Consider the following 16,820-nt stretch of genomic DNA (forward strand, 5'->3'; position numbering starts at 1 on the left):
TAGGATCAGAAGAATTCAAAGGTTGAAAGGTGAAAAAATAGAATCATCTAGTATAAGAGACAGTCTGCTCCTTACACCAACATGTTGACCAAGAAGGAAGGTACTGAAATACCAGACTCTCTGCAGAGTCCAAAAGAAGAGTTTTTTCTCAAGGTTGACTGTAACAATGAGGGGAGTTTCCTAGGAGATTTCCCTTTATTGTGAGAACATACCATACACCACAGTGTGTATATCAAACCAGGAGTGCAAATTCCACCTTCCACACTGATGCTGCTTTGAGCAAGGGTAGTTCTAACAGAAGTTGCAGAGTGGAAAAGTCCTGCTGAAGACGTTTCTGGTAGGTGAAGGTCTCCATGATCTTCATTTTTTCTCATCCCTCAACTAGCAGCTCCCAATAAGAGAAAGGTCTTGGCCGTTAAACAAGGAGAACCTATGAACTGCCCATCACTGGAGACAGTTTTTCAACCGTCAAAGGTTGACAGTCACACTGTGGTATAAAGAATGAGTTCTTTGTCCTTTAGGAGAGTTGGTTAGCAGGTAGGCAAGACAGTAAAATCTAGTGTCAAGGAAAATGACATTCAGCATTTGTAGTAATTCCAACTCAGTACACCCACCATTAACCATCCAAGCATTTTTTTAGTACCTACATAGATTGTCAATTCTCATTTCTGAGAATTCATTACATAAAAGAATTATATACCACTGTGCGGTATGGTAAAACATGAATAATAAACAAATAAATGGCTGTTTAGATATCTATTATATATCAGTCATGGTGCTAGGCACTTTCACGTTATTTTATTTGATTCTCACCAAAAAACCCTCTAATTTTTTGTTTGCTTTTAATAAATGAGGACACATATTCAGAAATACATGACTAACAGATAGTAAATTGGTATTCAAATTCAGGTTTTCTGATCCTAAACTTAGTGCTTCTTCTATTAGAAGACAATTTGAGATTGACATGTACACACTGCTATATTTAAAATGGATAACCAACAAGGACCTACTGTACGGCACAGGGAACTCTGCTCAATATTATGTATCAACCTAAATGGGAAAAGAATTTGAAGAAGAATAGATACATGTATATGTATAACTGAGTCACTTTGCTGTACACCTGAAACTAGCACAACATTGTTAATCAACTATACTCCAATATAAAATAAAAGGTTCAAAAAAAAAAAGAAGGCAATTCCAACTTTAATGAATGTACTATCTGGTTTAAGAATCAGACGTGTGCATAGAGTATAATGTCAGGTGAAATGAGATATTTAATAGTAAGAAAAGTATAAACAAAATCAGCATATCAGCACTTATTAACTTCACTAGTATTCAAGTTCCAGAACTATATTAAATAAGTAGAATCCAGACGAAAAAAATCAGTAGGTTTTCTTCTCTAAAAACAAAGGATTCAAAAAATCAAGGATTCTTTGAACACGTCTTCAGTCTCTGGGTGAACCACCTAAATCTTCTACTTTAAAGGACTTCAGGAGTTAGGATCAGTTATTCTAAAATGGATGTTTATTGCTTTGCAATTTTTAAATTGTTGACAATTCTTACTGGCATCTATTAATAATATCATCCATTACGATACTCATATATTAACATAATAAATCACATTTCTTTGACTAAAGACTGTTTTCTAGCCCAGAACTTCTGCTGTCAGTGTCCTTGTCCTCACGGTGAGTCACAGCCACCCCCCACCTCTGCAGGAGACCCTCCAACACCAGCAGGTATGCAGTCCTGACAACAAAGCATCATGAAGGCTTCAAAAACTGGCCAAGTCCTGCGTCTCGGAACTGGAACTCTAAGGATCTGGGGCCCCATCGTGATTTGGCTGGTGAGTTGGGAACAGCCATCTGAAAGAGGAACATACGCTATGGACTCTATCACCCACTCTTAGAATGGTTCCATCCTCTCTACCTATGTGATAAGAAAAATGGCTTCAAAACACAGCATTTTGTCCGTGCGAAAACAATGCCAGAGCTATATGACCTCGTTAGCAGGGCCTTGAAGAAGGGCAACATGGTCTGCCGGACCCTGAAGAGGATCTGGCATCTGGCAGATTTGTATTCGAATCCTAGCTCTTGTTACTTACAAGCCTTAAACAGGTACAAACCTGACTTGATTTGGTCTGATGGAGAGTGGGAACGTCCTGATACTTATTGGAACTCTACAAATTTTCTTGCTTGCTCTACAATGATAGGCCAGTTGAGGATGTGGTCATAGTAAATGGCCTATGAGGTCATTTACTGTTGCCATGGATGATACTACAACTGTCAAGATAAATTCAAGCCAGAGACCTTGCCAGATCACAAGTGGGAGATGTGCACCTCAACAGACAAGCTGTCCTGGGGCTATCGTCACAACATGGCAATGGGTGACATCACAAGTGAATCTCAAAACATTTCGGAACTGATTCAGACAGTAAGTTTGGGAGGCAACTATCTTCTCAACATTGGACCAACTAAAGATGGACTGATTGCTCGCATCTTCCAAGAAAGGCTTCTTGCTGTTGGGGAGTGGCTGAGCATCAATGGGGAGGCTATCTATGCCTCCAAACCATGGAGGTTACAATCTGAAAAAAACACGACCTCTGTGTGGTATACCTCAAAAGGATCAGCTGTTTATGCCATTTTCCTGCACTGGCCAGAAGATGGAATCTTAAGCCTTAAATCCCCCATAACTACTTCGACTACAGAGTGAACAAAGCTGGGAATCGAGAACGATATGAAGTGGTCCACAAATCCAGGTAAAGGTCTCCTCATGTACCTGTCCCAGTTACCACCCTCTGCTCTTCCGACTGAGTTTGCTTGGACTGTAAAGCTGACAGGATGGAGTGACCACTGGAGTTCAACAAGAGAGGGACACTGCCTGCACTCTGATTTTCCCTTTATAGTACCATCACTGTAATAAACTACTCTTGTCTACTCAGACATCTCTTTTCCAACGCATTTTAATAAAAGGAATGGATTACGTTACGCTGATGTCTCACAGGATCAGAGATCTGAGATCCATTGCTAGCATCTCTCTCTCTGATCAGCAGAAGGGATTGAACAGTGAAGCTCATCCTAACCTTGGGAATTATCTACGATGGAAACTTCACTCCATTCTGTGTTTCATAACCTGCTTGTTTATTCAAATGACTTCAGATCAAGAATAAGCCAAGTCATCCTGTTGCCTATAGGAGGAGCTGAAAAGGATTTGGCAAAATCCACCACATGCTATTTATTCAGCATCAAAGGTGACCAATTCCCCCCACCTACCCCCAGGAGCAGGAGATCCTGGAGGGGAAGGAAAATGCTTCCTAGGCTGCTACCAGGCAGCTTTTTAGAAGTTTCCAAAGCAAACTAAGAGCTCTGAAATTCAGTCTATTTACAGTGATACTAGGAAGAAAATGAATGTGATTCTGTCCTGCTTTCTTTAATACAATCAGATAAATAAATTTGTACATCAAATTATTTTCTACCAAAAAAAAAAAGACTTTTCTAAAGCACATTGGCCTTTCCCCCTTGTTTTTGTAAATAAAGGAGGTTTTATTCAGTAAATCAAGGTCAGACAAGAGGACTGGGGACAAATGACTTTGGTGTTTATTAGTTGACTAGGTAAGAGTCAAAAAGTAAGGGTCTATTCTATATCAGAGAAATAAACTCAAAGGAGTGAAAACTATAAGTTTCGGTAACTTTCCATAATAAACTATTCACAGTACACTACACAACCAATGCACTGTGATACTACAGGAGAGGACCAGTGTCTAATGCCTGGCAACTTTGCCCACACAATTCCCTGAAATTGAAATGAAACTGGTTTTCAGGACAGTGGTTGAGAAATAACTGGGCTAAGTGACTTGAAAAGTTCTTATCTTCCCTAAAATTCAGGACTTTCCCATGGAATGTCCCTCATCAGGACCTTAGGCAATGGCATCTTGTAACAGGTACTATAAAGCAATCACCTGGTTTATGTGATACTGTTCTCTCTATACAAGCTATATGAAATTAGTACCACACAATACTGTTATTATACAATGCATGAACCCAGGCCTCTCGTAATTCTGCAGTTGTATGTGTTTGATTCCAGAGGCTTGTATGGAACAAAGGTGTTGTGCGGTGGACAAGTCGATTTTTAATTGTGGCACCACAATATCCCCGTGGGTGATGTTCAATTTTTAAGTGTGTTGCAGGTAATTTGTTACTAAAGCAGTTAATCATTTGTTTTTAAACCGTTTCCTTAAAAAAAAGAGAGAACATACTCGTGCCTTAGAGATCTCATATGCTTTCAAAAGAAAAATCAAGGGTCCAGCAAACAACATATTTTCCCTCACCATGGACATTTCGATCAAAGTATGTCCTTCACGTAAATTTTGTCATATAAAGTCACTTAAAAAAATACGGTGAAGTTGCTTCATTTTAGAACACTGTGGGCACTGCTAGATGTTTACACTGGCAGCCCAGCAGTCGTGACACAAACTTCTGAATAAGCATGAACAAACAGGACCCTGAAATGACACCAAGGGATTGGGAATATGACCCTGCCTCTTCTGGTAACAGTTCATTCACAAATGTGTGTGGTTTTGTAAATCCAAGTTCCTCTTCCTCCTTTCTGATTGCTGGGGTTAAGGAAGTTTCAGTTCCTATCCTTAGTATCACATGGCTCTGGTTTCAATGAAGGACGAAGTAGACTCAGGGTTCAAAAGCTGGGAGCTCAGTGTTGTTGAAATGCTACGAATCAGGAGTTGGCAAACCACAGCGACCTGCTGCTGTAAGCTAGGAAAACCTTCTACCCTTTTAAGTGGTTGAAAAGGAAATCAGAAGGGCAATCCTATTTGGTGACACATTAAAATTTTATGGTATTCGCATGCCGTCGTCCATAAATAAGGTTTATTAGAAGACAGTCAGGCTGATTCAGGGCCGTTCATGGCTGCTTTGGTGCCACAACAGCAGAACTGTGTCACTGCAACACCAACCATATGGCTTGTGAAGCCGAAAATAGTTACACCCTGGCCCTTTATAGGAAACGTGTGCTGCTTCCTACCATAAATGTTGAACTAAAAAAGGGGGGCTTTCCTGGTGGCACAGTGGTTGAGAGTCCGCCTGCCAATGCAGGGGACTATGCCCCGGTCCAGGAAGATCCCGCATGCCGCGGAGCGGCTGGGCCCATGAACCATGGCCGCTGAGCCCGCGCGTCCAGAGCCTGTGCTCCGCAACGGGAGAGGCCACAGCAGTGAGAGGCCTGCGTACCGCAAAAAAAAAAATAATCCTTAAACCTAGACTTTCACCAAGTACCCTGAGGGTGGGAAGTGAGAGGGTGGAGGGTTATTAACCCCTGTCCTCCTTCCCACAATAGCTCCTTCCGCATTCCCAGTGGTATAAAACGTGAAAGCACTTTAAAAATTATGCTATGCAAATGTAAGCATTTATCTAAATTAGTCCTCTTATCATCAGCCCAACTGAATCTACCTCAAAATGAGCAGTGATTGCAAAAGAACCTGAAAACCAGCGATGCCTTTACTGCAGCATTTTCTTCAGAGTTGAGTGCTCAGACTTCATTACCTCAGATGGTCTGAGTGCATGTGACTGATGTAAATTAGGTCCGCTTGGTACAGCCTCTCCAGCCAGTCAGATGGAGGCTCATGCAGTAACCACCATCCTCGGGCAAAAGCAGGACCGATTAACCAAGGGTCAAACACCATCCTCTTGTCTCCCAGCTTGAGGTCCATGCAGGCATGGGTCAGGTATGTTATCTGTCGGAAGACAGCGAGATTCAGATTATTATATCATCACCAGCCAGCAAAAATGAACTCGGCTGCTTAGCTGGCAAGTCCCATTGGAGAACTTGGCTCCTAAGCCTGTTCAGTGAAACAGGATGCAAGTGAGACCCAGCAGGAGCGTTTATATAGAATACAACTCTCAGCACAGGTCACTAGTTTAGTAGAATAGAAGTGTTCATGGTGGGTTTTAGGTGTCAAACCAATTGATTTACCCAGCCCTACTCTCTTTAAATTAGCTCCTAAATATTTATTTACAGCCTGCACTACAGAATAGCGTTTGTGGCCAGTCCTTCAAAGCACAATTTACAAGGAAGGGCAATTAGAGATGTTATGGCAGACACTTGGGGATTTAAATGCTGGAGTGGCTGGGAATAGGTACACGAATGAATGATTCCTGGTGGGTTTAAGGCAGGAGATAGATGGGCCCCAGGCTGAGCAGCTAGAGTTTGTCGCCTGTGGACAGATACTCCAAGACAAAGATAATAGCTGGAGCAGAGAGGAGCTGAGTCCTCCCCAGATAAGAGATAAAGAGACCACATATACCTCATTCTCGAGGTCAAGGAGACCTTCCTGACTACACCTGTGCAGAAAGGCTCCTCGGGGGGCCAGAAAGGGAGGGGGCGCCACCCCACAGTAGGTGATGTCAACCTTCCCATAGGCCTCTGGACTAGAATCCATCTTGGGTAAGAGATGCACACACACACAGGGGAGGACCCTGAGTTATAACCAAATACAGACTCAGAGCCAGGCAAAGCAAGGTGACTGGCCAGAGGAAACCCAGAAGAAATGCCCGATATAAGTGATTTAAACTACCACGAAGGCACAACTATCTCTCTCTGAGCCCACCCATGTGTGTTTATTCACACGTACATTCTTCCTCCTAATAAAAACTTTACTTGTTTCACTACTTTTCGTCTCTTGTTGAAATGTATTTCTACAAAGCAGACGAGCCAAGGCCTCGTCACTGGCCCTCACGGTCTAGTGGTTAGCATTCAGTGCTCTCACTGCCGTGGCCTGGCTTCAGTCTCCGGTCAGGGAACTGAGATTCTGCTTGAAGACGCTGCAGGCTGAGGCCACCCGAGACTGGCTTGGCATAGCCATGCAGCCTGGCTAAACAGGCCTGTAAGGCTTTCTCTTCTAAATTACCTGCTGACTCACTCAGGATGTCAGGATCCTCTGAGAATGGCTATAAACAGTGACTTAGAGACTGGCATAGACTAGAGGATTCTAAATCAATCCCTCACTTCCTTCCCCTGATCTGGCATATCCACAGGAAAAAGGAAAACACCAGGAGCAGAGATAAGGTAATAGAAGCTCCAGTGTGAAAAGCCAATAAAGAGGGTAAGGAGAGATCAAGAAATCAGGGCTTCCCTGGTGGCGCAGTGGTTAAGAACCCTCCTGCTGATGCAGGGGACATGGGTTGGAGCCTTGGTCCGGGAAGAGCCCACATGCCGCGAAGCAACTAAGCCCGTGCACCACAACTACTGAGCCTGCGCTCTAGAGCCATGGAGCCACAACTACTGAGCCCACGCGCCCAGAGCCCGTGCTCCGCAACAAGAGCAGCCACTGCAATGAGAAGCCCACGCACCACAGCGAAGAGTAGCCCTCGCTGTCTGCAACTAGAGAAAAACCCACACACAGCAACGAAGACCCAATGCAGCCAAAAATAAATAAATAAATCTATAAAAAAATAAAAAGAAATCAAATTCAGGTGATTATGCCTATTCTAATAGGTTCCCATTTGTTTCCTCAAAAAAGTGACAGTCCATTTTCTCAAATGAAAAGATTCTCAAATACTCCAGAAATTTTAATTTTTGATTGTTTACCTCTCTCAAACTATCAAAGTGTTTTCTCTGGAGCAAACTCTCTTCTAAAGGTAGGAGAATGCACAGGAAGGTTTGTAAAGTTCTCAGGGCAACGTGCAGAAATATACAACTGGCCGTTTTACCTGATAGTGATTTGGTATCAAGGGCAATTTCTGAACTTCCGCCAGTAGTTTTCCATGACTCTCCTCTGGGACCTCCGCTAAAAGATTTTTTGTTTTGTTTTTTTTTGGATGTATTTCCTTGTAATCCCTGGCAAGTTCTGGGGGTTCCTAGAAAATGTGCTCAAGAGTTCAGAATAACTATATTATATGTCCTAACCAGCCACCTCCAAGGATATTCAAGGTAATATAGGATGTAAATATATATATATAAAAGGAAATCTTAGTTCTATTTTTGTTTTTAAGATTATTACAATTTAATGTTTCCTTACCTGCACTTCCCCAAAAGCCAAATCTTCAGGAGATCTGGGCTCTGAATCCCAGGGGTTAGGAGGATTCAGTTCTAGAAACAAAAGTCCATTTTCTTCATTCTTTTCCACAACTAGAACCAAATGGGAACAAATCTGAATTAACAACAATAACAGAAATGAGTTTTAAAAAGCATCACTGAGGGCTTCCCTGGTGGCGCAGTGGTTGAGCATCCACCTGCCGATGCAGGGGACACGGGTTCGTGCCCCGGTCTGGGAAGATCCCACATGCCGTGGAGGAGCTGGGCCCGTGAGCCATGGCCGCTGAACCTGCGCATCCGGAGCCTGTGCTCTGCGATGGGAGAGGCCACAACAGTGAGAGGCCCGCATACCGCAAAAAAAAAAAAAAAAAAAAAAGCATCACTGAAATGGAAATGCATGGCTCAGGTACACAGAGTACAAAAATCAAAGGAAAATAAAAACAAAAGGCAATGCTCATTTGGGTCAAGCAACGTCTACTGAGATGAGGGCTGAAGACCATCACCCATTCATTTCTTTTTTTTTTTTAATTTAAAATTTATTGTAATAGGGTCTGCACAAAAGGAGGGGGTGAAGGGTGGGGAACATGCAGGGGATACAGGAAGACAATGACATGGCCAGGGCCACAGCTTCTGTCGCGGGGGAAGGGATGAAAAGGAAAGGCCAGGGCTGGAGCTGGGGTGGAAGATGGAAGGGGGAGACACTGTGGCTGCATTCCCCCCACCCCCAGAGAGCACCTCTGGTCCCTGGATCCCCCCATTGACCCTGGCCCCCTAAGATTCATCTCTTGCCCTACCTCTGACCCTAGTGGCTCCTTCTTTTGCTCCCCTTGACTTGTTTCCCCCTGACAGATTCTCAAGCAGGATGATGTTTAGGGCCTGACCCCAAACAACCTCACCTTATGAAGGTACAAACTGTGTCTTCCCTGCTTCGGCCCCTTCGCAAATCTCACCTTTCCCCCTCTCTGGGGCAGAATCTTTAATTTCCTTCCTTCCTCTCCTCCCTCCTCCTGGAAAAGACAAAAAGCAACAACTCCCCAGGGAGGGGCAGCAGACAGTAGGGGGACACTGGAAGGAGGAGAGCAAGGAGGACCACCGAGGGAAAGGCTCACAAATCCCTGGAAGGGCAGGGCAGGGGGTTACGGAGAGGAGAGGGGGCGAGGGCAGTGGCCGCTCCTGTCCTCTGCCACCCCTGCCCACCGTCCAGGGGGCTTCAACACGACTGAGGGGCCAGGTGTGCATATGGCGTCAGGTCTGACAGGGAGAAATCAGGGGCAGGAGAAACAAGTCGTTAAAACCTAGCAAATTCCCCTAAGAAAACACTTCTTCCTCCTTTCCTTCTGGAGGCTCCTTGGTTGGCAGGGCAAGTAGTGAGGAGTTGGTGGGGAGAGACAGGGGAAGAGGAGATGGTACCGAGGGACTTTCCTCCATTCTCCCCTCTCCCCCGCACCAACTTGGAGCTCACCAGGGCTGGGAGGGAAGTGGCTGAGAGCTCACACGCACGCCCTCGGCCCCCGAGGAGCCACAGCTCTGGGAGGGGCTGCCGCCACCATTGGACAGGCCTCACTTGTACCAGGTGGGTGCGGGGGTCCCCCTCAGCTGGTGGGCTGTGGCCGGGGAGGCGTCTCCGGGACAGGGGCGTCACCCCCCCCATGGGTCCGCCTGTGGCCGGCCAGCTGGGCAGGGTCTCGCAGTACACGCTGCACAGCTTCCACAGGATGAGGTCAGCCCGTATGCTGCCGTGGTGAAGCCTTTGTTGCGGAGCTCACGGACGTGGTGAGGGCCCTGGCTACGCACCTTCACGTGGTCCGAAATATAAGCCGAGCTCAACGTCTTGCCACACACATGACCCGGCGCCTTCTCGTCGTGTCGTACTGTGCGGACCCGCAGTCAATCCTTGATCTTCGTAGCAAAAGCTGCCTCGCAGTTCTCACATCTGAAGGGCCGGTCTGTTGAGTGCACTTGTCTGACATGACTGTTGAGGTGATCCCGCCGGGGGGAAGCTCTTGCCACAGTGGGAGCAGCTGTAGGGCTTGTGCACTGCGCCGTCGTGTGAGCACACGTGGTAGCTCCTTTGGTCCTTCTGTCGGTTCCGGTGGTAGACGTCGCGAAAGGCCTCGCCGCACATCTTGCAGGCGTGGTTCTTCTGCATGCGCTTTCCACCGCACCCACGGCACCCGCGGCCACTGCAGCCGCTCGGCCGCCAGCTCCGCTCAGCTGGGGCACGTTCAGGAGGCTCAGGGGCACCATGGTGGGCATCTTCATAGCACCCGAGGGGACCCGGCTGGCTTTGGCTCCCGTGTGGATGGCGTCGTGCCTCCGGAGGCTGTAGCCGTTCTTGAACTCCTTGGCGCACAGGGCGCAGAGGTAGGGCCCCTTGCTCTACGCTGCTTCTCCAAGGCAGATGCGACTGGGGCCACAGCGACCGTCGCGGTTGGGGCAACGACGGCGGTGGCCGCAGCTGCGGCGATGGTGGCGGCAGAGGCAGGGGGCGCGGCCTCGGCGGCGGGCGCCGACACCCGCAGGGGCGGCGGAGGGGGCGCCGGGGGCTGCTTCAGAACTGCTGGGTCCACAGTGGAGGCGGCGGCCGGGGCCGGGGGCGCAGCAGCAACGGCGGCGGCCGCGGCGGACTCCTGGGCGGCGGCGAGAACTCGGAGTAAGTCCACCGGGAGACGCTCGGCCGCCGGGGCCTGGAGCGTGGGTGGGGGCGCCGGCGCGGCCTGGAACGGACTCTGGGCGCAGCCCTGGGAGGCAAAGAGGCCGGGCTGGAGCTCAGCCCCGACCTGCGGGGGGTTCTCGGAGTGACCCTCAGGTGGCAGGAAGGAGTTCAAGAGGCCGCCCACCCCCCACTCCCCCGGCAGTCCAGGCCCAGTCCAGGCCGCAGCACCGTACAAGGGAACACGGAGAGCATGGCCTCCGCCACGGCGGGGCTCAGCTGGGGCCGGGGGCGCGGGCTGCGCCGAAGGCATGGCCGGCGGGCCGCCCCGCCGCCCTCGCAAGCCGGCGGGCTGGAGGGAGGGAGGCAAGGAGGGCGCCTGACGGGCCGTGGAGCGCAGCGTCGATGGCGGTGGCGACGCCCTCTGGATGGGGGCGGGAGGCCCAGCGGGGCCGGGGGCGCGGGCTGCGGCGGTTGGAGCCTGGCTGGGCGGGTGGGGGGAGCGAGGGAACAGCCTCCGCCCCAGCTGCGCAGCTCGCCCGGCGGCGCCTCGGGGAGGGCGCCCCATTCATTTCTTTCTTCATATTACACTTAAGGAACTCATGAGATCTCAGGTGTATCAGGGACACAGCCACACACCAACAGCTTCATTACCATCAAATGAATAATTGCTAGAGATGAGTTCAAGGTGCTATGGGAGTCTCTAGGAAGGAGTACCTAGTTTGGTTCTAAGAGTCAAAGCAGATTTCAAATAGGAGGTAATGCTCCAGCTAGACTTGAAAGATGAGGCATCTGGGCCCAACTAAAGAAATATGATGATGTGAAGCAAACAGGATGGGACAACAGCATGTGTAAAGGCATAGAGGCATGAGAGCTTGATATGCACAGTGACTACTCATTTATGACCGAGGAAAATGGTGTTTGAGCCAGGCCAGGATAGACAGGTAGGTCAGAGAAAGTCATGAAGGACCCTAGATTCCCTGCTAAGGAGGAGTTTGGATTTTATCTTGTGGCAATGAGGGGTCAATGAAGAATTTTAAGCAATTGTAGCAGATGTGCTGGTGGCTTGCACAAAATCTATTTTCTCCTTCTTTACTATTAGCATCTAATTTTTTTTTTAAGGAGTGGTGATACAGCTATCTAAAGATCATGATTTCCCAGGCCCCCTTGCAATTATGAGTGGCCATAGCTCTACGTACAGTTTATATAGTTCTGCCCAGTGAGATGTGAGCAGAAGTGTACTAGTGGGACTTCCAGGAACATGTTTATTTTCCTGACAAAGAGGAACAAACTCAACGGATCTGGACTGTTCACCCTTCATCTTCCCCCAGCCCCTTGTGTGAAACTTGGTTGCCATGCTTGGAGGAGCAGAAGCCATCCTGAGACCTTGAGGAAAAAAGTCAGATACAGAATGGGAAGACAGACGGAGCCTGGCTCCTTGATTAACCAACAGCCGTAATGCCCAAGACTGCCTGCTTTCCAACTTCTTGTGATGTAAGAAAACCTCAGATATGATTGGGCCACTGTTATTTGCGTTTTGTATTACAATGGCTGAAAGCAATACCTAAATGCTATCGGAAGGGAGTATTAAAATCAGAACTTAACTTTAGGAAGACCACTGTGAGACACATGGAGAGGATCAATTGGAGGGAGGCAGGACCATATTTGAGAGCCCTCCCCATTGTTTTGGGAGGCCATCAGCAAACCACTGATGGACATGCACTCAGGAGAAAGATGGCCTGTTTGGAGCCCTCACTCTCCCACTTAATAGCTGGATGACCTTGGACACCTTACTTGACTTCTCCATTCTTCAGTGTTTTTATCTATAACCCCAGCCACCTCCAAGGACAGTCATCCTAATAAGTGCCAGCAATTTTACTAACTGCTCAATGGAAGCAAATGAGGTCCTAGACCAAAGCAGTCCCTGTGGAAATGGCATCATTGCCCTGCCCTCAAAGCCAAGCATTTTCCTACTTTCTTCAAAGCATATAAAAAAAATATTTTGCCTACACTTTCCAAATGAATAATTATACTACTTTAAGACAACTGCTAATGGAAGAAACTGAGGTAAAAATTACCCCTAAAATGAAAAATGATGCATTTTTTTAATATTCCCTAATAGTTGAAAACGAAAACTTATATATGCTGTCAAATTTCAATTTTCAAGATCAACTTGAGGGACTGTAATAAGAGTTGAAAACTTAAAGAATTACCTCCCCTAAAGTCTGTTTTGCTCTCTCACTGCCCTAGCTTCGCCCTCGTGGCTACATATTCTCCCTCTCTGCCCCTGACACACTGATGACACATTTAGACGATCTCCTTGGAAATCTCTCCTCAGTATCACAGCACTGCCCACTACCTGGCTTCATTTGGAACTCAGCTGTCATATTATCAGACAGGGCTTTCTGACCACTCCATCTCAAAGAGCACTCTCCAGCCCTCTACCCTCATTTTTTTCTTCCTAGCCCTATTGTCACTGGACATATTGTATATTGTTTGTTTATGGTCTGTCTCCCCTATAAGACTATGAGCTCTGTGAGAGCTAGCATCGTGGTTTGTTTGATGCTCTGTCAGTAGTGTGCCAAGAACGTTGCCTGACTCACAATTGGCATTTGTTAAATATCTGTTGAGTTAATTGATTAATTAATGGTCATCATTCCATGTCTCCCAAGACTCTCTTGGGGTGCACAGCCCCCTCTCCCAACCCAGGCACTGCTCCTGCCCAGACTGGGCACCTCAAGTTGGGAAATTTAGATATAAGATTATCTCAACAAAAGCCCCAAATAAAGTATATTACTTTTTCATTTTTAAAAGAGCACTTTAAAAGCTAGAAACATGATCACACCAGATAGCTTCAGCTGGTCCCTACAAACCCCTTCTTCTCTACCTGTCTGCACCCTTGTCCACCTACTGTCTCCTTCAGGAGGTTGACTTAGCTGGACCACATCAAAGGGCTCCCACACTCTCCTCCTTTTAGGTGAGTTTGGCTATTGGGAAGCTCCAGGGTGAGATGATAAGAGAACTCAGTGAGGTTGGGTCACTTATACCTCTGGCTCTTTCCCTGTAAGGTCACCTTGAACTAGTTATGCTCTGGGCATGGACAGAGGTCACTGCTTATCTCATAGAAGCCAATTCTTTATGACTCTCTCTTCTTCCAGATTCTGGAAACTGCTCCCCCCTCATCCCTTTGGGCCTAAAGACAGATAATTTGGCTGTTATCAACTCCAGGTTACTCCACCTTCCCTGTGATTCTCCCACATCCACACCTTATAAAATATCCTTTGATGAAAACACGCTCTACAAATTATCCCAATTTGAGGGGGCCATCTTTTTTCCTTTTGTGAATATAACTAATACAATAAATAAGAATCGCTATCCTGAAACCCCAAATTCAGAAGAGTGATTACCTCTGGGGGATGAGGGGATATGTAACATGATCAAGGAAAGGTATTTAAAGATCTTCTGCTGTTAATGATTTATGTCTTAAGCTGAGCACTGGGCACATGGCTGTTCACTCTGTTATTTTTATACCTTTTAAATATTGCTTAAGAATTTAATAGAAGCATAGTAATTAATATTTTTCCTAGTAATAGTTATCAACTTATTTAATAGTAAAACACAATTGGCTTTCTTAATAAAATCAGGAACACACAAAGGATGCTTAATAGCACTATTCTTATTAAACTATGTCCTTGAAAATGCAAGTGATATAATAAAGATACATCTTATTATTATTTCCAGGCTATATGATTACCAGAAAACATTGTCGTGAAATAGAAAGAATGCTGGATTTGGAAACATCTGGGTTGGGATTATGACTGGGCTGCCTATTATCACATCCTGGGATGCAGTTTCCTGATCTGTAAAATAGGCTTATGATACATACTTTGCAGAGTTATAGAACAAATCCTGTAGGGTCTAGCACTATGCCTGGCACAGAGAAGGGATTTAAAAAATAATAGAATTATTATGGCAATTATTTTACCTTCAAAGAATGAAGAGTTAAAAAGAAAGTTCAGTATTGGACAAACAAAATTATATACTAGCAAATACCATTTCAAAAATACAAGGTATTATGGAAGCCTCTCAGAAAACTGCATTGATATCCACTCTTAAGGATTTTCCTTCTTTAGAATTGTTCTCTCTCAAGAAAAGCAGAAAAAAATAAGAGTCTGTAACTCTTAACTATTATTTCAAAGCAAACACCATAAAAGTTTTTATGCCCCTCGCACAAAGATAATGCATTTATGCATGGAAGTGAAGCATAACTTCTGCCGACTCCCTGCCTCTATAAAGCAGGTGAATGTGTCATCCTTCTTGTGACTGCACAAACCGATGCAATCTAGGTTATTTGGGTTATAACTGAATATTTATCCAGAAGAACAAACAAATGGAATTCATTAAAATCTTTTTACAAGGAAGAACGATGAAGAAGAATTAGAGCAAAAACATTTTAGAAAACTGTAATAATTAAATCATTGATTATTGGCATAAGGACGGTCAAGGAGAGGATCCTAATTAAATAACAGTTTAATATTCTAAGAGACGGATCATAGATTGGTGGAAAAGGAAGGGCTAGCTAAGAATGGTGCTGTGCAACAGGTTAGCTAAGTATTCCAGTTGATTAAAGACACAAAGAAAAGCAACCAAGTGGTTAAAAAGTATGAAAAAATAGTATATCAAAGGGAGGACTTCTAAGTTTAATAGCAATGGAAACAAGTCCAATGGAAAATCTGAATAGATACAAATGTAAAATGAAAAAGTTCTACCACCAAAGAAAATTGGCAAACGTGTTTGGAAAATATTAGCAACATATTTGAGAAACAAGTGTAATTTAAAACAACAATGCTCTTTTTGACTCAAACAAGGAAAGTCTGAAAAATTAAGAATGCCCTGAGCTGGTAAGGCATGAAGAGAAAAGGCAGGCTTATTAACTAGGTAGAGGGAATAAAAACTGGTTCATTCTAAAAAATGGACTGTAATATAATATATATTAAAGAATGGATGAATGAATAATGGACTCATTCATTCATTTAGTACCTCAAGTAAAGACGACTGTGCTAATCATATTTTTCAGTTCATGACACATGATATTCGGCCCAGGCAAAGCTACTTACTTACTTACTTACTTACTTACTTATTCCCTTTATCTCTGTTTCCCACTCTTATTTCCCCGTCCTCCCCTACAGGCTACGATTTGAATGGTCGTGCAAAATATGTATTATATTGTATATGTGCATCTTTAGTTTATATAAACGGTATTGGGTCTCCAGTCTGTTTCTTACTCCTTTTCACTCAGTACCCTGTTTTTAAGATGCATTCATGTTACCATGTGTACATCTAGTCCACTTCCTCTAACTGCAGTTTAGTATTCCCTGGTTCACCGCATTTTACTGATTCACTCTCCCAGTGGTGGACCCATAGACTCTGCCACAACAAGGTTTCTTTGGTATACAAATAGGAATGGCAGTGATGGGTCGTGGCGTATTCATAAACCTCCCCTGACTAGTCACTGTCGGGTTCCTCTCTAGCGTGGCTGTACCAGCCACATTCCCACCACAGGCATGACTATTTCTATACCCTTATATCTCTGACAACATTCCGCGGCACCTTCGTTTCTTTCTATCAGTCAAAAAGACATAGAGTAACACCTCATTGCTTTACTTTGCAGTTTTCTGATAATTAACGTGTTTGAGCATATCTTCATGTGCTTATTGACCTTTGTGGATTCTTCTGTAAAATGCTAGTTCATATCCTTTCTGCATTTTTATATTGGGTTTCCTATCTTTTTCTTGTCAATTTGCATTACTTCCTCCTATATGCTAGATAATATTCCCTTGTTGGTTGCCAATATTGCAGAATAGTCACCCAAACTGTCATACGTCTTTTAACTTTGTCCATGGTGTCCTCCAATTAGCAGAAATCTTTAGTGCTGATGAAATCACATTCACCAGGGTTTTGTGTGTGTGTATGTGTGTGTGTGTGTGTGTTGGTGGGGGGTTATTCTTTGAGCTGTACTTCTGAAGTGTTGTTTGAAGAGTCAGGAAGTGCCGCCAATTTCTAGGTCACAAAGATATTTACATTTCTTCTGTTACTTTTACAGTCTGACCTTTTCCATTTAGGC

General features: G+C 45.3%; 2 protein-coding genes and 1 pseudogene across 21 annotated transcripts in view; 2 read left to right on the forward strand and 1 right to left on the reverse strand.

Annotated features, from left to right (window-relative positions):
* Nucleotides 1-16,820, reverse strand: part of LOC101335474 (cytidine monophosphate-N-acetylneuraminic acid hydroxylase) — a 260,691-nt gene that overhangs the window by 28,911 nt on the left and 214,960 nt on the right. For 14 of the 20 annotated variants that reach the window (XR_012334364.1, XM_073810421.1, XM_073810419.1 and 11 more), the window contains 4 exons: nucleotides 8,994-9,050; nucleotides 8,241-8,354; nucleotides 8,027-8,136; nucleotides 5,553-5,743 (listed from right to left, as the gene is read on the reverse strand). Coding sequence is in view for 19 of the 20 variants with exons in the window: in XM_073810421.1 (XP_073666522.1) it covers nucleotides 5,553-5,743; nucleotides 8,027-8,136; nucleotides 8,241-8,354; nucleotides 8,994-9,050 (472 nt within the window). In the remaining variant the exon portion in view is untranslated. The remainder of the gene's footprint in view (nucleotides 1-5,552; nucleotides 5,744-8,026; nucleotides 8,137-8,240; nucleotides 8,355-8,993; nucleotides 9,051-16,820) is intronic. The other 6 variants (XM_073810430.1, XM_073810434.1, XM_073810435.1 and 3 more) reach the window with 2 other exon arrangements.
* Nucleotides 2,029-2,916, forward strand: LOC101331677 (tissue alpha-L-fucosidase pseudogene; annotated as a pseudogene).
* CARMIL1 (capping protein regulator and myosin 1 linker 1) overlaps nucleotides 10,565-16,820 on the forward strand; it is a 434,292-nt gene continuing 428,036 nt past the window's right edge. The window contains exon 1 of the mRNA XM_073810414.1: nucleotides 10,565-10,696. The gene's annotated coding sequence lies outside the window, so the exon portion shown is untranslated. The remainder of the gene's footprint in view (nucleotides 10,697-16,820) is intronic.

Source organism: Tursiops truncatus, chromosome 10 (genome assembly GCF_011762595.2).
Source record: "Tursiops truncatus isolate mTurTru1 chromosome 10, mTurTru1.mat.Y, whole genome shotgun sequence".
NCBI classification, from domain to species: domain Eukaryota; kingdom Metazoa; phylum Chordata; class Mammalia; order Artiodactyla; family Delphinidae; genus Tursiops; species Tursiops truncatus.